Source organism: Zeus faber (genome assembly GCF_960531495.2).
Source record: "Zeus faber genome assembly, chromosome: 6".
Taxonomy (NCBI): Eukaryota; Metazoa; Chordata; class Actinopteri; order Zeiformes; family Zeidae; genus Zeus; species Zeus faber.
The window spans coordinates 34,721,945-34,745,555 of NC_137201.1; the positions used below are offsets into that span (position 1 = coordinate 34,721,945).

Genomic DNA, 23,611 nt, shown 5'->3' on the forward strand with positions numbered 1-23,611 from the left:
TCTTCTGTTTATATGTGCACAGTCGTTTCGTTTCCCTGGATCCATAACGTGTCGTATCTCATGTTCTGGTGTTTCTGTGTTTCTGTGTTTCTGTGTTTCGGTGTATTCGCCGTGTCAGTGCTTCCAGCCGCAGGGCGCGGCTCCATCCTGCAGCTTTTCCTCCAAATAAAACTATGAATAGAAAGTAATTGGGAGAACAATGCTCCACCCGCTCCACCCAGAGCTTCCTCCACCTGACGCATATCCTCAACATACAATTCACACGGAAAAGTCAAAGCCACAAGAGCTCAAAGAGCTTTTTCTCTGGAAGAAATGATGAGACTGGAAACACACAGACGCACTTCTTCAGATTTAAAACCCTGTGGATGAGACTCCTCCCCGTCCACACTGGGATTACATCTTTTCAGTACTCTATATCCAGTTGTTTTCTTTGTTTGTTTCTGCTACGTAGTGTCTGAGTACCTAGAAGTTGTTTATTTTTTCACTTTTATTACTAATATTATTATAATTAGAGCAAAACGGGCTCATTTTCTGTCTCCTAAATGATCTCAGATATGAAACAATTTCATCTCAATTTTATCTTTTCTTTCAAAAGGAAACGTATCCTTTCATCTTATTTTTAAAATGTTTATCTATGTTTATATATTTTCTTTTTATTAATGACTTACTATTATTGCATTTACTATTATTATTGAAGAACTTTGTGGAAGGTTTCAGCGCTTTATGATTTATTCCACTTTCCGTGGCGATGTTTCCTGTGGGCAATGCCACCATGTTGACACATTTCTAACGCATAACAAACCACAATATACCGAAACCTCAAAGGACAGGAAATTCTGTCCCCTCCAACATGATGCAAAATGAATCTAGAACTTAGAGAGGCAAAAAGTCCAGTATTTGTGACGTCACAACCGTCAAATTGCGTCATACACACGTGGGCAAACACACTTTTAATTTCAACCAGGAGTTATCTAGTCGTTATCATATCTATTTGTATTTGTATTGTTGTTGTTGTTGTTGTTAATAATATCATTTTATTGTTGGTGTTGTTGTATTTATTTCTATTATATTATCGTTGTTGTTGTTGTTGTTGTTGTTATTATTCTTTTTCTCTCTTTTTGACCTGCCCCGTCTCCCGTGCAGTGGTTCGCTCCAGCGGGCTCAGGCTGCAGCGCTGCCGGCTGCTGCGGTCAGAGCCGGTACTGCAGTCAGGCAGACCGGAGCGCAGCGCGGTACGCGGAGCATGTCGCCCCGCAGAGCAGACGTGGCACGGACATTGTCCCGGCAATGACTCGCAGCCCTCGCACACCCACCCCGCATCGAGCCCGGGCATGCTGCACTAGAAGCTGAACCGCGCAGGACAAGCCGCCGCCCTTCCCCCCACGCCGCTCCCCGGGCAGGGAGCTCCATGTCCCGGCGCGTTGAGCCGGAAGCCCCGGTGCTCCGCAGGGACCGAGCGGAGTCCGAGCCACTCCGCCGCCAGAGAGGGATGTAAAGAGGGAGGGGAGGAGAGGAGAAAAGAGACGCAGCCCGGCCGAACCGTCCTCCATTCGGGGGGGATGCAGGTGAAGAAGCAGCCGGACCCGGAGCGCAGCGGCGGTGACACCCTGCGGGCTGCGGGTCCCCGGGCTCCCGGGGCTCCCGGTGCAACCGGTGCCCGGAGAGCCTCGTCCTGCTTCTTCAACATCAAGATCTTCCTGGTGTCGGAGTGCGCCCTGATGCTGGCCCAGGGCACCGTGGGGGCCTACCTGGTGAGTCCGGCCGGGGTGAGGGGACAGCCTGGTCCGGTGGGGCGTTCGAGTCCCGCACCGGGCTGGGACATATCGCTTTCTTGTATCGCGATATGTGGTTGGGAATGTCGACTGGGATTTGGGCTATCGTGATCGTTAAATGTCAAGTCGTAAGTAATCTAGTAAAAACCGAATCTGATATCACAAAATGAATATCGTGATCTGAGACTTGACAGCTCTGCTTTACTGTAAGGCAGCCTTCAATACAACCCTTCACTGTATCGCGATTATAATAAGATACCACACATCTCGTCTCATCATATTGAGATTGTGAAATTGTTTGGTGATATAGTTAAATGCATAACAAAGTAATGCAGTTTTCTGAACTTTATAGACTGTTTATAGACTATGTCAATCAATAGTACAGTGTTCCCCAAAATGTTGAAAAGGAAAAATATTGTGATATTTCATTTATTTTTATTTTTTTTTACATATTGCCCGGTCCCAGTCACTCAGCGGGGAACGTATGAAACCAGCTGTGGTGTGGTCTGCCCAGAGGTGTGTCAGGCACTTATGTAATGCTCTGCTCCACATGTTTAGTGTGAAGGAACAAAGCTGCTGTTTAGAACCTTGAAGCCCCAGAACCTGGGGTGGGAGGGTGTGCAGGAGGCGGATGTTCCTCGGGTGAAGTCCTCCCGTCGTCCCACGGCTCCTCTGACTCACCGATGCTGTGACATCACAAAGGAAGTGAAATCCACGTCAACGGTCATGTTTACAATCACTTCAGGAAAGTGAGAAAAACGCCCGAACGTTCAGTCGCAATCATGACGACTTTATTCCACCGGGGGCATTTACATGTGGAGGAATTTGGTTATGCCGCGTTCTACAAACGATAAGCATCCGAAAAAAGTCTGACAAACAAGTAGGATAAATGATAAAAAGTTACGTAAAAACCATAATTACCAAATATATATATTCCACGCAAATGGAAAAAAACCAACTCTTGTTGTTTTTGTTGTTGTTCGTCTTGTTGAACCTTTCATTCGAGCTGCGGGCCTCACCAAAGGGCCCGCGCCGTTTTACTGGCTTTGTTGGTTGTTTGTTCTGTAGAACCCGTTCTCACCCGTCCCATCCATATTAGGAGTGGAACAGTTTTTATCTGGAAGAAGCGCTGAGCGTCCAGCATTCCTCCGCCTCGAGCTGCAGCGAGGGAAGCACAAGTTTACTCTGGAATCTCATTTATAGACGCAGAAGAAGAAGAAACTGCAGAAGAAACCGCCTCCGCCCGCCGCCAGACTGAAACGTGTTTTCTGTGACTTTCAGACCTTGCGTTAATCAGATGAAGTTAATATTCGGTGTGAGTTGTGAGCGGAGGATCCCTGCGACGTTGGTGTCAGACAGGATCAATATTGATCCACTGATCTCCTGCAGCGTTCGATCTCCTGACTCTTGTACAAACTCGAGGACTTGGATCCCTGAAGGGCAGCGATGCTGAAGCTGCTTGTAGGACGTGGAAAGCTCTGGGAGGGATCTGGCGACTGAAACTCCGGCTATTCCCTCTATTGTGGACGGCAGCACACGCTTCATACGGTTTGTTTAAAAGCTGAACCCTGAGCGTTGTGGCTTTAGAAATGATGCTCCCAGTTCCAGAGGAGTGTAATGCCGTAGTTCAAACACAGCTTTCCTTGTGTCAACACGGCAGCGCCCGGCCGAGCCTGATTTGCATGGCTATCAGGCTCCTGGCTTAGCCTCAGGCTGACGACCTCGTGGCGACCTACACGGGCTATTGTTGTACAGTATCCGTGATTGGATGACGGGAATTATAGTGAGCGTTGTCTGTCAAGGCCCTCGATGCTCCCGACGGGCCCCATGCCATGCTCTCTGGGAGCCGCCTGCAGCAGAAGGCATCCATCTTAGTGGCACGCCCGTTAGTAGTGGAAACATCTCAAACGCCTCACAAAAATGCAGATTTTCAGACTGTTGGGGCCCACTTCAATAATCAGATTTTTATGTGTTCTCAGAAGTTCTGGGAAGTTGTTTAAAAGCTGAGGCTGTAGCGAACCAGGTGGAATGCAGGTTTCAGTCGCAGCAGAAGTGAAGACACTGAACCTGCAGACGAGAGCTTAGCTCCACCGGAGGAGCTGTCAGTCACTTCTAGCTGAGACCTGTGCAAACTGGATTGGATCAGGGGAAAGCTGCCTCCTTCCTTCTGCCGTGTGGCGCTTCATACACCACTGGCAGTGTCTGCATGGAGCTCCAGGTCCAGTCCCAGCAGCTCCACGGAGCTTCATGGGCTCCAGGACCAAAAGAGATGTGATGGCTTCAAGCTCTCTCTGTGTCTCACTATAAACCCACATGATGTTCAGTGGATTTGCGAGCTCAACTTCTACTTCCAGTCTCTCTCTCTCTCTCTTCTGTTGCTTTCAAATAGTTTCCCTACTTTGAATACATTTTCCTATTGCCTTGTCCAGTCCCATCAGTATTTTGAATGGCAGATCCAGGAATCCCAGCCCTGTCAACTTTACTCCTGAGATCTTGCTGTGTTTGAAGGATAGAACAAACTCTCCGTTCATCTTGAGGAACAACCTTCCTCCTGGAGAAGAACAATGTGACAACAAGTCATCTCCAAATCACTTAAGATAACATAGCACGTTATCTGTCCCCGGGGAGGAATTCAGGAGGTATTTTGCGTCATAACACCTTCAGACGTTTGGTCTTGAAGTCAGGTTTTATGTGCGAGCCATGTCAGGAGACACGGGGGCCCCGGAGACCTACCTGCGGGCCCTTTTACCCCCTGCCGGTGCGGGGGGCCTTCCAGACGTCCGACCCGTCTCTTGAACCAGAGGCCGTGCAGGGAATCGGTCTTCAGGGAAAAACAAAGAGCTTTTTATTACGTCTCAGCCTCCGCAATCTAGTTTGAAACATGGAAACACTGTAAGCACATTCACGTGTCCGCACACTGAAGCTCTGTTCACCAGGAGCTGGAAGCTTTGGCCTTGAGAAGAAATGTTCAGACGCTTCCCAGCGATACGTTGGCACCAATGATGTGGAAGAATGTGGAAGATTTGGTCTGCTGGACGGAGGAGGTCCCTCTGACGTGAACTTGAGGAGAGATGGGTTTTTTGTGCGGAAAACACTGGACCTTGTGATCTCCACCCTCCCGCCGTGCCTTCATACACCTTTTCATTGTTTTGACTGAAGTGGTTGTTTCCTGTTTTGCCTGCTCCCTCCGTGCGCCGTCTGCCACAAACGCTATTGTTTGAACTCGCTGGCAGGAGAGAGAAGCCTTGCGGTGAAACATTTTAATTCCAGAAATTGGATTAGATGTGGCAGCGCCGGGGTAATGAGGAGCAGGAGCCGGGCAGAGGGAGAGGAGGTGCAGCGTCCTGAGGAAGGTTGTTCAGGGGCCCTCAGCACCGCGGCTCCAGTCCTACCGCTCTGAACTGCAGCTGGTACTGGTTGTGAAACATCACCGCTGCTCCTGAGTAATAACTCTTGGCCACCTGCCAGAAGTGAATACTGCTGTGGAGACGACAGGTCACTGTGTTTGGGTATTTGTAGTATTTATTTACTCACTTCCTTGTTGATGCAAAATCAGAAAAATATACGAAACAAACGTTGGTTCAAGTATCTTGAGTATTTCAACTACAAGAGCTCCATATTGATCGCTTGCTTCCTGTTTGAATTAATGAATTGTTGTTATTATTATTTATTATTATTATTATGAATATTAATATTAATAATAAATCTCACTTATTACATCATAGATTTTATTTTACATGATAGTTGCAACATTTTTGTTTTTTGCTGGATTGAATCACCCAGGTCTTGCCTGTCTCCCTCTCACCTGTCTGACCTGTCTTCCTCTCACCTGCCTCCCTCTCACCTGTCTCACCTGCATCCCTCTCACCTCTCTCACCTGCCTCCCTCTTACCCGTCTCTCTCTTGCCTGTCTCACCTGCCTCCCTCCCACTTGTCTCACCTGCCTCCCAACAACCGTCCCTCCTGCCTCTCACCTGCCTCCCTCTCACCTGTCTCACCTGCCTCTCTCTTAACTGTCTCACCTGTCTCACTCACACCTGTCTCTCTTACCTGCCTCCCTCTTACCTGTCTCACCTGCCTCCCTCTCACCTGTCTCACCCACCTCTCTTGCCTGTCTACCTCTCGCCTCTCTTGCCTGCCTCCCTCTCACCTGTTTCACCTGTCTCACTCACACCTGCCTCCGTCTCACCTGCCTCCCTCTCACCTGTTTCACCTTTCTCACTCACACCTGTCTCACTCTTACCTGACTCCCTCTCACCTGCCTCCCTCTCACATGTCTCACCTGCCTCTCACCTGTCTCCCTCTCACCTCTTCCCAGGTCAGCATGCTGACCACCCTGGACCGGCGGTTGAACCTGTCTCCCTCTCACCTGTCTCACCTGTCTCCCTCTCACCCGTCTCACAGGTCTCCCTCTCACCTGTCTTATTTGTCTCCCTCTTTCCCAGATCAGTGTTCTGACCACCCTGGAGCGGCGGTTCAAACTGTCTCCCTCTCACCTGTCTCACCTGTCTCCCTCTTCCAGGTCAGCGTGCTGACCACCCTGGAGCGGCGGTTCAACCTGCAGAGTGCTGATGTGGGTGTGATCGCCAGCAGCTTTGAGATTGGGAACCTGGCGCTGATCCTGTTCGTCAGCTACTTCGGGGCAAAGGCGCACCGGCCTCGGCTGATCGGATTCGGGGGCATCGTGATGGCGCTGGGGGCGCTGCTGTCGGCGCTGCCCGAGTTCCTGACGCAGCAGTACGAGTACGGAGACATGGGGCAGACAGACGGCGGGCGTGACATCTGCTCCAACGCCAGCAGCCGTGAGGAGCAGCTGACGGAGGAGGCCCTGTGCTCCAACCGCGCCAACACCAACATGATGTACCTGCTGTTGATCGGGGCCCAGGTGCTGCTGGGCATCGGGGCCACGCCTGTGCAGCCACTGGGCGTGTCCTACATCGATGACCACGTCAAGAAGAAGGACTCTTCCCTCTATATTGGTGAGTTATCAATTAAGTTTTTAAAACCAACTTTTAGAGGCGGTTTTCAAGTTGGGGAGACGGAGCGGAAGGAGGTGACAAAGACAACGACAACCAGACGGCCGGCCAGATGGCCGGCCCAATTCCTGTAACCTGTGGCAACTGGGCAACCATTGTAATTCGGCCTCGATTATAAATATCTATTAATTCACGTCATTTCAAAGGAAAAATTTAAACAAACATGAATATTTAAGTCGCTGAAGTATTAGAACGTTTCCTAGCAACGGCTTCCACCAAAGAAACACTGTGTGTGCGTGTACGTGTGTGCGTGTGTGTGCGTGTACGTGTGCGTGTACGTGTGCGTGTACGTGTGTGCGTGTACGTGTGTGCGCGTGCGTGTGCGTGCGTGCGGTAGTTTAGCGCAGATAGAGACGTTGTGATCTCTGTGTTTTCTGGTTGTTGGTTAAAGCTCCAGAGGGTTCGATGTCACCCTGATGTCACCATTTTTATTTTTAGAGATTTATTGTATTTTAAACATCTGGTCCATCAAACCCAGATGTGAGCGTCTTATCTCAGGTCAAACATCTTTATGCTGCAGAAAAACCTCCTTGGTTTGTCCTGAAAGAAACAGGACCTTGAGTGTGAATTGGGATGGGGGGGGTGTCCTGCTGTGATTAGCTGCGTGGAGGAGCGGGGGGGAACAATGTGGTATTGAGTCGCTGATCAGCTGATCGCTCTGATCCTCCGCCGGCCGGTCATGCGACCGTCGATTCGTCAATGCAGCAGTTTGTCTGGGGTCACTGGCAAATTATTCTTTTTTTCCTTTGTTTTCTGGATTTTTCTAGAGCCTGGATTTCCACTCTGCCTCCAATACGATCAATGTTTTTAATGTTGGATCTGATTCAGTGTCTCGGTGAGAACCGTGAAACTGGGATCCAAACAGTCCTTTCTGGACTGGACCTGCTCCTGGAAATGAAGCTGAGCTATTCGTCATCTCACTGTGAACCCCCTGGAGATGGAGGGAGGAAGGGAGGGAGGGAAGGAGAGATGGAGGGAGGGAGGAAGGGAGGGAGGGAAGGAGAGATGGATGGAGGGAGGGAGGGAGGGAAGGAAGGAGAGCTATTGAGATGGACGGATGGAGGGAGGTAAAGGAGAGAGGAGGGATGGATGGAGGGAGAAATGGAGGCATGTAGGGATGGAGAGACGGAGAGATGGAGAGATGAGGGATGAGAGACGGAGGGATGGCAGACAGATGTTCTGAAAGCTTTCTGCTAAAGGTCCGTTTTGGCGTCGGCTCACTGTCACTACCGTTAAATTTAGTGTTTATTGAGTTTCCATCAACGCAGTGTCTTCTGAATGCTAAATGCTACATGCTAACAGAAGGTTTACGTTTACGTAACAGTTTAAAGTGAAAAACAGTTGAAAGTGACTCATACGCCACTAACATCTGGAGCCTCTGGATTCATAAAGTTCTGTTCTGCCCATTGAAAGTCCTGGAAAGTCCTTGAATTTCCGTCCATGCGTGTTTGAGCCCCCCAGCCTAACAGTTGCTGCAGCTGACTTCAGAGCATAGTTTCCCCAGCGATGTGTTATTGTTAAAATTAGAGGCTGAGCTGAGCGGTGTGCGTGGCACGGCGTGCACGTGGCCCCGCCCCTCTGGCTCTAGGCCTGGAGGAGGAACGCGGTAATGACAGAGGAGCAGGAATGCCGACCAGCCGGCACACACGCATTCCACGCCGCGCTGCGAAAAATAACTCCTGTAGCACAGAGGCTGCTGGCTGCACGCCATGCACGCCAGGCAGGGCGTGCATGGCGTGTACAGCGTGCACGCAGAACACACCGGTGCCCTGCAGAACACACCGGTGCCCTGCAGAACACACCGGTGCCCTGCAGAACACACCGGTCCAGTCTGTTTCTTGTGTTTTCTGGAAGGTTTTGGTTCTGGACGCCGTGCTGTGTGATATAAACAAGGGTCATGGTTAGGGTTAGGGTTAGAACTAGTTTTTCAGAAAGCCTCTGGCAAGTTGTCAGCGCTGGAGGAAAGGATTCAGAAGGTTTACTGACTTAATAATACTTTGTGAAGTACTTAAAAAGTAACCTTCTGCAGATGATGCTCATGCAGATCCTGATTCAAATTTACAATAACATTAAGTGCAAAAAAATGAATAAATATAAATCCTGATGTACAAGAACTAAAATAATGTGACTGTCTTAGGTGCCGAGATATTTGCTCTGAAATGTAGAGTAGAATATATTTAAGTTCAGTATAGTGTAGTAGTTAAGTATACTGAACCTCAGTCACAAAGTATTGGAATTCTACTTTCCACCTCTGAGTCATAAACAAAGTTATTGAGCCGTTGTGTTTGTCTCATTTAGCTCCAAAGGAAACGAATCTGAAGGATCTGGTTCCTGCTGCTGCGCGACTTTCGTGACCTTTCTGTTTCAGGCTAATTCTGGCTCTTCCCACAGTCCCTCGCTGCTCTCACACCGGGTGGAGGCTGCTGTAGCACCGCGCATGCTGCTGGCTCCACCCGGCTGCTGCCACGCCCCGGTTCGCTCTGAGACATTGTGGAAACTCGAGTTTCTAAAGTAAACACGGCGGCGGCTCGTCAGCGAGGAGTGAGATGATCCAGCGCTCTGCTCAGGATGTGTCGTGAAGCAGAGAGGCAGACTGGACCAAAACAATATTTGTACAAATAAAATATTATTGGCTGTGTCCACACACACAAACACTGAGGAAGGCGAGCTACAAGCTCCAGTTAAAGACCCGAGTTAAACAAAATAGATGCTGTTCTATCGCTTCAATCAGGGAAAGGTTGTTCTTTATTTTTATTATGTATAAAATTGCAATATCTAGATGTAGAATCGTACCATCAGCGTCATCAATATCAGGCGGTACGGATATGGAATCAAATCGTGAGGAAGCTCTTGTTTTTATCTCAGGTGGAGGCTGATCTTGGTCACGGTTAGGAGTAGGTGTGGTTAGGGTGGTGTGATAGAAGGGCAGGAAACTCCCAAGTGGCTTTCATTGCAAGACGGTGGAAAGTGAATGACTGATAGCGACAACAATGTGTCGTGTGGTTTGGTGCTTTGCAGCTATTTCACTCTGGGATCTTACACATCATTTTGAGTTTGAGTTGTGGTCTGTTTCCGGGACGCTGAGCTGCAGGGAGGGTGCGAGTTTGGTCTTTGTGGGCAACGTGACGGTGAGCGTCTCGGAGGCAAAGGTCTCAGATCCTCCAGAGGGTTGTCAGCCCTCCCGCGGAAACGCTGTGACTGGAGGCTCTGCGCTGGGGAGGTTTATATAAGCTACTTAAAGTCACTGCATGTTAATGTCATCTTGAAGGATTACATCCTAAATGGCTTTTTCTATCCCCGCTATAAGCTGCATGCAGAGTTTGCCTGGCAACACCGGTTTCCAAGATGCTAAACCACATCACAATAAGAAGAAGTTTCTGCTGTTATTATAATAACCTGCCCGGGTCTGTGGCATGAGGCCCGGCGGCCATGTTGGCTCCTCCACTGTTCTAGAAGAAGCATGACCTCATCTCCTGCCTCCCTTCTGGACGGCTCCACGCTAAGCAGCAATTATCCCCAAATACACTGCGTCTCAAATTATCTGCAGAGTTCTAACAACAAGCAGAGTGTGTAGAGGGCTCTTGCTACTGGTGGACAAGGTGTCTCCAACCATCTGGGTGGAGAACGTCACTCTGAGCTGTTCACACTTGAAGAGGTGTGTTTCTGCAGCACCCTCACGTTCCTCAATTTACCAAAGAATTAGTTTGTTTTTTCGTGTGGGTTAATGTTTAGTAGTAGAGCGCGTAATTACATAACATTACATTACATTGATCAGACGCTTTTATCCAAAGCGACTTACAATTATTCAAACAGCGACGGACGCAGCCATCAGGAGCAATGAGGGGTTAAGTGTCTTGCTCAAGGACACTACAGCATGCTATCAGGAGGAGCCTGGGATCCAACCAGCAACCTTTAGATCACTAGACCACCAGCTCTACCTCCTGAATTTCTAGAAAATTGTACAAAATAAATCTTGTTTTGTTTTGAAGAGGTGAGCGTGATTTTAAGCTTGAGATTTAGTGCTGGATGTATTCTCAAATAAACAGAGTATTCTGGTGTTAGAATTGCCTCATTCTCCACCAAGTAAATCGGATTTGGACCTTTTCTGAGGGACCTGGGGCCTGAGGGTCAGTGGGCATGAAACCCCGGTGGAAGGTCCAGTTTTCTCCTGGTGGGATGCCACCGACATCAAGTTCAGTGACACTGACTTCCTTTCTGATCTCCCAGAGTCCAGTCTGGTCTAAAAACCCCCATGTCTTGAGTAGAAGACCTGGACCAAACCCCCCCAGTCTGAGTAGCAGACCTGGTCCAAACCCCCCCAGTCTGAGTAGAAGACCTGGTCGAGCATTGTGCATGGTCCTGTCCAACGACCAATAGTGTTGATCATTTTGCTGTGGACCACCATGGAACCTTTTGAAAGACACACAGGGGTCCATGGACCCCAAGTTCAGAACCACCGGTCTAGTGTGACTGATAGTTGAATGAAAGCCTTGTATTCTGAGTGGCTTTCTAGGGGCAGAGGGCCTTCTGCCCTTGGGGCCAGTGCATTGATCTCCATGAGCTTCCTGTATTCTCTAGTCACAGCAGGTTCTGCACGCCACAAGATCTTTGCCCCAAATATTTAATTCAATCAATTAAAAAAAAACATGGAAGGTAAAAGATATTCATTCCGTCTTGGTGTCCACTGGACTCAGCGGGGCTCAGGGAAATGACAGGGGCAGGTGGGAGCTCGCATGGGTTGTGGAGATACAGATATACTATATGATCAGGCTTTGTTGTCAAAACCTCATCCATTCTGTCTCTCTCTCTGTCTGTCTCTCTGTCTGTCTCTCTCTATCGGTCGCTCTCTCTATCTGTCTCTCTGCCCCCCTCCCCCCAATCCATCCATCACCAGTCACCACAGCCCCAGTAAACCCCGTCACCATGCTCCCTTCCTCGGTCTATCTGGGTCAGGTCCTGTTGCTACTGATTAAAAAGGGGATTTTTTTTGCCGTGCAGTGGCGAAGGGACAGCAGACCGTAAACACAACATCAACAAGCTGTTGCCATGGTGATGCCTGTTTGTGCGGCTGTTTTTACTATTGGATTGAGATGCTCAGTCTGTTCGGCGACGCTGCTGTCGGCCACTTTCTGCACCTGAAACAGCTTCACAACACGACCAAAGGGAGTCCTGTTAGGGCGTCCGGGGCCCGCCGGCCTCCTCTGGTGACCCAGGACGACCATGGCTTCTTCTCTTCTGACTTTGAGCCGACCTTGGGCCAGGACTTTGCTCTGGAGCTTCAGATTATCTCACACCTTCAGGCTTTTCAGCAAATCTCCACCGTGATGATTTGAGTGGAGGTGTCTGTGGGATTACTGCTCCGCGGCTTCAGCACTTTAATAATGCGAGCACAGAGCAGGGGGTAATTACACAGATTTGCATCGATTCATGGCTGGTTATTATAAACTATATCTTGCTCTTTAATTTACTCAAGTCGATTTCTCTCTTGCCTGGATCCACGTTGATCGACTTCTACTCTATTCAAATACAGATTTTTTTTGATGCCAGAAAAGATTTGCTTCACACTCAGTGATTACTTTGTGGACTTCTTTCCACCAACTGTCTGCCCATCCCTCACCCCGTCCCCACATTGCATCACAATTACACTCTCATTGTAATTGGTGCATTCTGCGCTGGGCTGGGTTCATTATCTGTTCCCTCTCTGGGTGGAGGAAGGAGCTGCCTTTGGCTCCTCCATCCTGGTAATTAAGCCCCAACACCTGCTGATGAAGCAGATAGCGGCTTCTTCCCGGCCGCTCTGCTCCTCGTGCTGAATGGGACAGCTGCAGACCCCCCCAGCCCACCCGCTGCTCAACAACGCACACTGAGCGCACTCAGTCCGCTCTCCAGGAAAACACAAAAAACACACAAACACATCAGTGTAGCTCGTACAATGACAGAATGTTATCAGTCTGTCTGAGGTCGAGCTCCACATCAAGTCCTGTTTGTGTCGTCTTATTGCACAAAGACTGGTATCATTATTATTATTTTTATTATTATTATTATTATTATTATTATTATTTTTATTATTATTATTATTATTATTGTATTATTGTATTATTGTTGTAAAGAAAGTCAATTGAATTTCTGTTATTATATCGATATAATTGTAAGTTATTAGATACTGTAATTTAATTAGTATTGATACAAGTATGATGATGTTATACTTGTGGTAAGGTCAAGCAGCAGCATCTGGAGTGTGATGACAAAAGGTTAATCAGCCTCAAAGATTATGTTACCACACGTCAGGGTTAACTAGTCTAATTCCACTGACCTGCTGGATGCAAATAGAAGAAAAACAGGGAGGAAAACACACACACACTCCCACACCCACTCACACCTACACACATACACAAACACACATACACATGTACACATACACACATTGCATACACACACACACACACACACACACACACACACACATTGCATACACATACACACACACACACATACACACACACACACATACACACACACACGTACACATACACACATTGCATACACATACACACACACACACACATATTCATACACACACATACACCCATATACAGACACATACATATACACACACACACACACATACATACACACGTACACACACACACATACACGTTGTATACACACACACACACACACAGAAGCACCAGGAGCAGCATGGACTCCGTACAGCGTATTGATATTACTAGGCAGGAGTTTTAGGACAACCAGAAATACAGATGTCACTGGGACTGAAGGAGGTTCTTCCAGTGACACCAAACAACTTTTTGGGGTTTTTTTTTTTTTTGCAAGAACCATTCCCAATCAGACTGAGAAGCTTCACCATACAAGGAACTGAAAGAAGCGTCCAGAATATGAACTGGTTCTTCAGCAGGCGATGGCCTTTGTAGATGTAGTAAGTTGATTATCTTATTTATCTTATTTATCTTATTTATCTTATTCATCTTATTTATCTTATTTTTATTATTTATCTCATTCATCTTATTCATCTTATTCATCTTCTTTATCTTATTTTTATTATTTATCTTATTTATCTTATTTTTATTATTTATCTTATTCATGTTATTTATTCCAAAGACATGCAGTTAATCGGTGACAAAAAAAATTGACCGTAGGTGTGAATGTGAGCGTGCATGGTTGTTTGTCTCTGTATGTGGGCCCTGTGATAGATCTTATTCATCTTATTTATCTTGTTCATCTTGTTCATCTTATTTATCTTATTTATCTTATTCATCTTATTCATCCACATGTTTCACTTTTCCTTTGCTTGGAAAACAAGAGTAAACCGACGCCCGGAGAATGATTCTGTCTCTGTTGTTTTGAACACAGAGCGGCTGCTGTCATGGCGACGCTGCTCCAAACGCAGCCATGTCTTTTACGCTTCCTTCAGTTTCCACAGTTTATCCTTCTTATTAGATGATCAGACACGAGTTATGGGATGTGGAAACAGAAAGGAATCTCAGGACAGGCTGGCTCTGACCGGACACCAGGACGTCTGGCGGTGGAGGCGTCACCCCCTTCCCCTTTATTTGCCTTTTCCATTTCTGCTCGATTCTTCATTCCAGTTTTTCATGGTGCAGTGGATTCTCCCTCATCTCAACCCTGTTTCTAAATCTTTCAACTCCACCACAATATCCTCCGGTATTGACTCACAGTACCGTCCGTTACCACGAAACACCAACATCTGATTTCACTTACATCTGTAACTTTGAACAGCAGTCAGTGTGTGTAGCTGCTGCCAGGAAGCTTCAATTTACGTTGGAACAATGGTTGAGACGTTCTTCAGCATTTTGCAGCTTCCACCGCCTGGTCACCGGCTGAGAAGATCTGCTTCCATGGTTCCATGGTTCGGCAGTTCCATGGTTTGGCGGTTCCATTGTTCTGTGGTTTCGGGGTTCCATGGTTCGGCCGTTCTGTGGTTTGGCGGTTCCATTGTCCCGCCATTCCGGGGTTCCATGGTTCAGCGGTTCCATGGTTTGGCGGTTCCATGGTTCGGCGGTTCTGTGGTTTGGCGGTTCCATTGTTCCGCCGTTCCGGGGTTCCATGGTTCAGCGGTTCCATGGTTCAGCGGTTCCATGGTTCAGCGGTTCCATGGTTTGGCGGTTCCATGGTTTGGCGGTTCCATGGTTTGGCGGTTCCATTGTTTCGTGGTTCAGGGGTTCCATGGTTCAGCGGTTCCATGGTTCCATGGTTCCATGGTTCGGCGGTTCCGTGGTTCCATGGTTCCATGGTTCCATGGTTCGGCGGTTCCGTGGTTCCATGGTGCAGCGGTTCCATGGTTCAGCGGTTCCGTGGTTCAGCGGTTCCATGGTTCCATGGTTCAGCGGTTCCATGGTTCGGCGGTTCCGTGGTTCCATGGTTCAGCGGTTCCATGGTTCGGCGGTTCCATGGTTCCATGGTTCGGCGGTGAGCGTGTTTCTTTTCTGGCTCTTTAGGGTTTTCCATTCTCCATCCGTGGCTCATTTTCTTTCCTCTGCAGCGTTGGCGCTTTGGTTTGAGATCAGGGAGGTTCTGCTTTCACCTTCCTGCTCATTTCAACCTGTAACGCTGCAAAAAAGACCAAGATAAACAAACCTGACAGCGGTGATAACATATACAGAGCAGGAAGTGTCTGCCTGTCCGTCTGTCTGTCTGCCTGTGTGTGTGTGTGCGTGTGCGTGACCCCTCCCTGTCTTACACCCGGCGTGTGGCTGAGGGGGAGTTAGCGTACCTTGAGGCTTTTGGGAGGTTTTTCCAGAGCCGCAGTGAGACGTGTTGGTCTGCAGACAGCTCAGCTCCGCCCTTTAACCCTTCGTTATCCAGGGGGTCACATGCTAATCGTTTTAACCTGGCGCTAAGCTGGACTTTGAGATGACCAGCACGAGGCATCAAACAAGCGTCAATATCGGCGTTTAGACTTTTTTTCAACTGCAAATCAGAGCTGCCGTTCACACAGTGATGGTGTTTGGGCGGAGGAGCACTTCCATACCTGGGTTTCATCTGGTTCGATGTTTTGGACAGATTGACGCAGGCGGAAGTGAAAGTGGGATCATCCTGATCTAATGGCGTTTGAATACAAGTCGAGATCCTACTTTAAGCTTTGCCGTGTTATTTAGGTCATGATGTGTGGAGCAGGGTGACTGACGGTGCAAACACCAACCAGCCTCCAAGACTCAGCTCTTCTTCTCGGGGGTTTGACTACTCCGTCTGTTATCAGAAACATCAAGTGCTGAACCTGCTTCTTCACACCTCAAACTGAATTCAATTCTACAGCAGCAATATTCATGTTCCGCAAATATTTGAACATGAACATTTAAATATTCTCATATTGTAAATAAGGATTTTCAAAGTCTAGTCGTTAAAATGAGTCATGTATTTCTTGGCAACTGAGTCAATTCGGATACTTCCAGTGAGTGCAAGTTAAGCCTTTAGGCTTCCAGGCTAAAGCTGTCAGCAATCAGTCCCATTTTACAGGCCCAATCCTCTTACACTGTGTACCTCATCAAAATAGACTTCAGTTCAGCCACTCCTGGGTGGAGCGACCCCACCTGTCTGTACTCATACTGTCAGCATTGTCAGCTAATTAGTCCCCAAAGCAGAGAATATTCTGTGATTATTGAGCCTTTTAGTTTGAGTCTCACCAAACACCACCCTCATTTCATCCCAGTGATCTGCAGTGAAGGGGTTCAATCTGAAACCAGTTTGACCCTTGAACTGTCAAAGCTTTTTGGCGGTTTGCTCATTTGTCAGTTAACGTTTGGGGAAGTGGATTTCTGCAGCTCACTCAAGTACTACGGAAGTACGTACTTCCACAAAGAACTCAGAGCCACGTCAAGCATCGAGAGAGTGTCCCTGTAAACTAGGAACTGTAGTGTCCATGATGGTCTGGACCTCGCTGGACCTCGCTGGACCTCGCTGGACGGACTGCAACTCCTGGTCTGCTCTGGATACACTGTTTGTTGGTGATGTGGAGGTTTTGCAGAACGCCTGATTGGAGAATGTTCCTCACCTTGACTTGGTTGGTGACACATTGATGACACCGACCTTTGTCCTTTGTGGTGGATGTTTCCACCTGCTTCATATTTGAGTCACAATTTAGTATTTTGAGCCTGATATGGAGGGAGGAACACCTCCAGTCAGATGTTGTGTAGAAAGTACTCTCCATGAAACGTCTCAGCTGTGCTTCTCAGTCGGAGCTTAGTTTAACTTAAGAGGGTTTACATAGTTTACCTCTGGTTACCGTAGCAACCGATTTAACCCGATAACACCAAGACAGCCTTGTGTAAATCATTGTTCAGCTGTACTTTAAGTTCCACATGGGGGAACCTGAAGCCCTCAGAGACGCCCAGTCCAGTTGGAGCTCGGGTGGAGGCCTCTGAAGGTCCGTTGTTTGGCCTCCCATGATGCTTTGTGTAGATTAGGGAGGAGAAGGAGGAGCTCCCAGGCCCTGAGCCCTGGTGGTGTGCACTCACCTCCATGCCTCCACCCCGTGATTTAGGGTTCTATCATCTCACTGCATCACCGCCTGTGGAAACACGGAGCTGTGCCTCCTGCCTTTCCCTTCCACTAGACTCCCATCACTTCACACTCTGGGTTTACACCATCTTTGAGTCTTCAGTCCAGCCTTCATTTCAAACGCAGGTTTCTGGAACTTCCTCAGATGAGCGAAGACAACCCGTTATTTTCTTACCTGAACGAACGCTGCCGTCATGAAAGCGCTGTTCCTGTGCTCCGCCTTCTCAACACAGCAGGTGGAGTTTGGTTTTATTGGAAACTTGACGTCTGCTTCCCCAGCGCTGAGTCACTGGGTGTTGAAACCTGTGGCTTCTGAAGGGAAGGAGGGGAAAGCGCTGGGTCGCGGACCAAATCTGGGCCAAAAAACTTTGTTGACAAATTATAAACGTAATGTTCTATGCATAGCCTATATACACGTGTAGTGGCGTTAAACAATCTCCATGACAACAAAAAATTCCAAATATGAAATGAGTTGAATGCACAGAGCAGCTGAGATGGAGGAGTAAACACCGTGAGGAGGGAAAACACTGTTTACGTCAATGTCCAAGCGGTGACTTCCATCGGGTGACGGCGTGGAAGCGTCGGGTGACGGCGTGGAAGCGTCAGTTCAGTTCAAAGTTCAGTTGTGAGGCTTCAGGTTCCACAGAAGGAGGGGGGGGGCGTGGTGTTCATACGAGGTGGTGTGTGTGTGGTGTTCATATGAGGTGGTGTGTGTGTCCTGCAGGCATCCTGTTCTCCACCCTGGTGTTCGGCCCCGCCTGCGGCTTCATCCTGGGATCCGTCTGCACCAAGTTCTACGTGGACGCCATCTTCATCGACACTGGTCAGCGCTGCTTTGTCTTTGATGAGTTTCTCTGTGATGAACCTTCACGTCGTTGTTGAAGCTCAAAAACAAAACAATGAAATGAATAAAACCACAAACATGAAAACATGGAAACGCTGCAACATGAGTGATGCTGAAGATGTTCCTCTGTGTTTACAATGTGACTGCAGTATTCACTTTAGATGTGTTGTTGTGTTGTTGAGTTATGTTGTTGTTCTGTTGTTGTGTCGATGTGTTGTTGTGTTGTTGGTGTTGTGTTGTTTTGTGTTGTTTATGTTGTGTTGTTAATTTTGTTGTTGTTGTGTTGTTGTTGTGTTGTTGGTGTTGTGTTGTTGTTGTGTTGATTTGTTGTTGGTGTTGTGTTGTTCATTATGTTGTTGTTGATGTGTTGTTTATGTTGTGTTGTTAATTCTGTTGTTGTTGTTGATGATGTGTTGTTGTTGGTGTTGTGTTGATGTGTTGTTGTTGTGTTGATTTGTTGTTGGTGTTGTTAATTATGTTGTTGTTGTGTTGTTGATGTGTTGTTGATGTTGTTGTGGTTGTTGTGTTGTTGGTGTTGTGTTGATGTGTTGTTGGTGTTGTGTTGTTAATTATGTTGTTGTTGTGTTGTTGATTATGTTGTTGTTGATGTGTTGTTGATGTTGTGTTGTCCTTGATGTGTTGTTGTGATGATGTGTTGTTGTTGTGTTGTTGTTCTGTGGTTGTGTTGTTGTGTTGTTGATTATGTTGTGTTGTTGTTGGGTTTGTAGTGTTCTTGTGTTGTGTTCTTTGTAGAGCCCGACCAACACATCAGTTTTGCTGATAAATGGTCCTTATTTGACTTTCTTGGCCACATCAGGATCAGTGTGTCCCCATTTTTGTTGTGTTGCATTATTGTCTTTTTATGTCTTGTGCTCTGGTCCTCCTCCCTCCAGAGAAGCTGGGTATCACCCATGACGACCCTCGTTGGATCGGCGCCTGGTGGGCCGGCTTCCTGCTGTGCGGCGCGCTGCTCTTCTTCTCTGCTCTGCTGATGTTCGGCTTCCCCCAGTCGCTGCTTCCTCATGAGGAGAAGCAGGAGCAGGAGGAGGAGGAGGGCGGCACCCAGCAGGCCATGCTGCCCCCTGCTGGCGGACAGGCGCCCAAACCCAGCAACGGGGCTGTGCACAGCTACGAGGCGCCCAGCAGCGCCACCTGCTGCCAGCAGCTCAGAGGTTCATGAGTAATAACATGTAGAATGTCCTGACCACCTTGATTTAAAGCCCTTTTTGGTTTTGCATTTGTTGCAAAGTTTTGGATTTTCTTTCTCTAGAAGTTGTCCAGATTTTTTTCCGGTTTTATTCCATATTATTGACTTCTATTTGAACAGTTCATATTTTGAATTAAAATGTTAAATTCATTGTTAGAAACATGAGGTTTTCTCCAGTTCCTAATCTCTGACCTGAAGCAAACCATTAATAGAATCATCTCCACAGGGATCCAGTTTGGAGATAATATCATAATTCTAATATTGATAATAATAATAATAATAATGATAATAATAATCATTATCTACATATCTCATCATCTTGATGTTGCAGTTATCCCCAAGGTGACGCGCCACCTCCTTTCCAACCCCGTCTTCACCTGCATCATCCTCGCTGCCTGCATGGAGATCGGCGTCGTCGCCGGATTCGCCGCCTTCCTGGGAAAATACCTGGAGCAGCAGTTCAACCTGACCACCACGTCGGCCAATCAGCTGCTGGGTGCGGGGCGTGTCCTGAAAACACCTTTAGTACTCTAGATCGTTTTCATTTGTTGTCCTACATTTGATATGCAGTATATTTATGTAATGATGCAGATTTATACATTTAAGGAAATGTTCCTGGGTGTTTTGGGCAGGTTGAGTTCAACATCGTGACATTTCAAATCACTAGTATTTTGAAATGTCGTGACGGTTGTTCTCCTTTTGTGGATTTTATGACTGTTTTGTCAATTCCTTGTTGAGCTTGTGTCCAGACCACAATGACCAATTATAAATAAAATATGATAAAGATGTCCTTCCAAGATGGGGCGTGGTGGGCCAAGAAATCGATATTCTTCCAGTTAAAACAGACACTGGAATCTTGTTTCATTACGATGAATATGAAATATCTGTCGGCCACACTTACCGCGGTCTCGGGCCCCACAGGCATGACGGCCATCCCCTGTGCCTGCCTGGGGATCTTCATGGGGGGTCTCCTGGTGAAGAAGCTGAACCTGTCGGCGCTGGGGGCTATCCGCATGGCCATGCTGGTCAACCTGGTGTCCACTGCCTGCTACGTCTCCTTCCTGTTCCTGGGCTGCGACACGGGGCCCGTGGCCGGCGTCACGGTTCCCTATGGCAACGAGTGAGAACAAGAAAACAGGCCCAAGAGCCGCCATGTTTGTTCAGGAATGAAAAGGGAAGGAATGTTGAGGAGACGTTCCAGATTGTGTCATTGTTTCTGGGTTGACTCCACACGCCCACAGAGCAGCGTGAGCAGCGTGTGCCTAGTGGACACATGAGGTACTGCAGGCCGTCAAATTATGTAAAACGAATGAAACGGTAAATATCAGATTGTTTTGAAAATTGCAGAGTTTCAAATGTTTTTGAGACCTCATAAAAATGTAGCTGCTCTTTAACGTCACTGCTGGCGCTGTTTGCTTTTGACGTGAATCGGTGCTTGAGCGATTTAAAGTTGCGAGTGAGCGTTTCTCCTTTTGAGTTGAACTGGATGGCGTGGGCGGTTAAAGCCGGTGTGAGCGCCTTCTGATCGCTTCCTCCCCAGGACGCTGCGGACGGGCCTGAAGCCGGAGCCGCCGTGCCTCAGCCACTGCAGCTGCTTCCCCTCCTCCATCAGCCCCGTCTGCGGCTCCAATGGCGTCACCTACCTGTCGTCCTGCTTCGCTGGTTGCAGCAGTGCCTCCAGCCCCAAGAGCCGCTCGCCGCTGACGCAGGTCAGAGCGCCGCCGCGCCCCACGCAGCACGCCACGCCCCTACACCCAACTAAAGCTGCTTTGCTACCGCAGAGGGTTGTAAATTATGTTGTATTTAGTTGGTTTGTTTTTTAGTGACGAGGTGATAAGTGTTTTATTTTATTTTCAATATTTAATATGACATGGTTCAGTCATCTGCCCCCGTGTGTGTGTGTGTGTGTGTGTGCACGCTGCAGAACCTGACGGGCTGTGCGTGCGTGTCCAGCAGTGTGGAGCTGGCCACCGCCGTCCCGGGGAAGTGCCCCTCCCCCGGCTGCCAGGAAGCCTTCCTCATCTTCCTCTGCGTCATCTGCGCCTGCAGCCTGATCGGAGCCATGGCCCAGACGCCCTCCGTCATCATTCTGATCCGGTACCTGTCTGTCTGTCTGACTGTCTCTCTCTCTGTGTCTCTGTCTGTCTCAGTCTCTCTCTCTGCCTGTCTCTCTTACTGTCTGTCTCTCCCCTCTAGGACGGTCAGTCCTGAGTTGAAGTCCTATGCTCTTGGAGTTCTGTTCCTGCTGCTGCGGCTCCTCGGTGAGAACAACATCTTTATTCAAGACCAAGGAGGATTGAGAGCCTCAAGTTTGATCCTCTGATCAGATTGTTACTGATCAGATCACATCAGTGTCTCTGCTCGAATCAGGGAACAGTGGAACTAGGATCCGATCATTCGTGACCGAACCTTCTCTCATTGAAATGAAATAACTGAATTTGAACTTGTTAATCATGTTGTTGAGGAAGCTCTGGAAGGACCCCCAGGGGGTCCCCAGACCACACTTTGGGAACCGCTGCCCTAGAATGAAAGACGCAGGCGCTAACAGGTCCTTGTGCTCCGCAGGGTTCATCCCTCCTCCGCTGATCTTCGGTGCCGGGATCGACTCCACGTGTCTGTTCTGGAGTTCCGAGTGCGGCCTGAAGGGGGCGTGTCTGCTGTACGACAACGTGGCGTACCGCCACCTGTACGTGAGCCTGGCCATCATCCTGAAGGGCGTGGCCTTCCTGCTTTACACCACCACCTGGTACTGCCTGCGACGCAACTACAGGAAGTACATCAAGAGCCACGAGGGTCACATGACCCCCACCGACTTCTACCCCTCCCTCTCCGAAATGGACGGGCCAAAGATGGCCGACCGCACCAAGTTCATCTACAACCTGGAGGACCACGAGTTCTGCGAGAACATGGAGTCGGTTTTATAACCGACTCCATTTTGTTTTTCAAGAAACGTTTTGATTAAGGCAAATTATTTAACGCTGCCATGCGAAGGAAACCGCCGACCTCTGGAGCACCACCTTCCCACCCTGTTCCCGCCCTGTCCCCGCTTTGTTCCCGCCCTGTCCCCGCTTTGTTCCCACCCTGTCCCCGCTTTGTTCCCACCCTGTCCCCGCCTTGTCTCTGCCCTGTCCCCGCCCTGTCCCTGCCCTGTCCAAGCCTTGTTCGCGTTTTGTTCCCGCCCTGTCCCCGCTTTGTTCCCACCCTGTCCCCGCCTTGTCTCTGCCCTGTCCCCGCCTTGTCTCTGCCCTGTCCCCGCCCTGTCCCTGCCCTGTCCAAGCCTTGTTCGCGCTTTGTTCCCGCCCTGTCCCCGCCTTGTCCCCGCCCTGTCCCTGCCCTGTCCCTGCCCTGTCCCAGCCTTGTCCTCGCCCTGTCCAAGCCTTGTTCCCGCTTTGTCCCCGCCCTGTCCCTGCCCTGTCCCAGCCTTGTCCCTGCTTTGTTCCCATCATGCCCCCGCCCTGTCTCCGCCTTCTTCCCGCTTTGTCCCCGCCCTGTTCCCGGCTTGGAGGACGGCCACACCTCCTCCTGTGGCGTCACAGTGGCTGTCTTTATTTTGGTCTGTCAGAGAATTTAACCCTGGAACGCAACGGCGTCTGCATCAAACAAGTTTAGTTTTCACTTAAAAGTTTGTAATTTTAGTTGAATTCATATTTAATTCAACAAATTAACTATGAGTTAACAACAACAACAACAGAAAACCTTCAAAGAAGGACTTCCTGGAGGTTGACATGTTGAACTGAGCCTGCCTTCTGGGGTTAAATGCAGATTTGACTTTCTCTGTTTTAAAGTTTACAACCTGAGGTCATCCATCAGATCAGGTTCATCGGAAGGAGGGTGGAGGTGGTGGTGGTGGTGGTCTATCCCTCCCTCCGTCCGTCCGTCGTTCACTTTGTTTAGAGCAGTTTGTGTATTTTTCTATCTGCAGAGTTTAGTCTCTTTATGAGATGAGAATATTATTTATATTTTCTTTAAATCTTTGCACAAAAAAAAAAAGATCCAAAAGAATATATTTGTGTTGACGTCGGATACAACAGACTAGCGTTAATATATTTGCGTATTAGGCTCAGAACGTTTTATTAGATTGTATATGAAAAGTACAATTTGAAAAAAAAAAAAACTATATATACACATGAATATATATATGTACATATATATATATATATATATATATATATATATGTGTGTGTGTGTATGTGTATAATGGAATTTTATCAAAATG

At 48.2% G+C, this 23,611-nt stretch overlaps 1 protein-coding gene across 1 annotated transcript in view; it reads left to right on the forward strand.

Moving 5' to 3' along the window:
* The first annotated feature begins 1,217 nt into the window (after positions 1-1,217).
* slco3a1a (solute carrier organic anion transporter family member 3A1a) overlaps positions 1,218-23,611 on the forward strand; it is a 22,572-nt gene continuing 178 nt past the window's right edge. Inside the window, exons 1-10 of the mRNA XM_080002648.1 lie at positions 1,218-1,751; positions 6,295-6,751; positions 18,069-18,167; positions 19,082-19,360; positions 19,727-19,891; positions 20,317-20,515; positions 20,936-21,104; positions 21,320-21,492; positions 21,592-21,656; positions 21,961-23,611. The exon at positions 21,961-23,611 is cut by the window's right edge and continues 178 nt beyond it. Of these exons, the coding sequence (XP_079858774.1) occupies positions 1,560-1,751; positions 6,295-6,751; positions 18,069-18,167; positions 19,082-19,360; positions 19,727-19,891; positions 20,317-20,515; positions 20,936-21,104; positions 21,320-21,492; positions 21,592-21,656; positions 21,961-22,319 (2,157 nt within the window). The 5' untranslated portion in view covers positions 1,218-1,559 and the 3' untranslated portion in view covers positions 22,320-23,611. The remainder of the gene's footprint in view (positions 1,752-6,294; positions 6,752-18,068; positions 18,168-19,081; positions 19,361-19,726; positions 19,892-20,316; positions 20,516-20,935; positions 21,105-21,319; positions 21,493-21,591; positions 21,657-21,960) is intronic.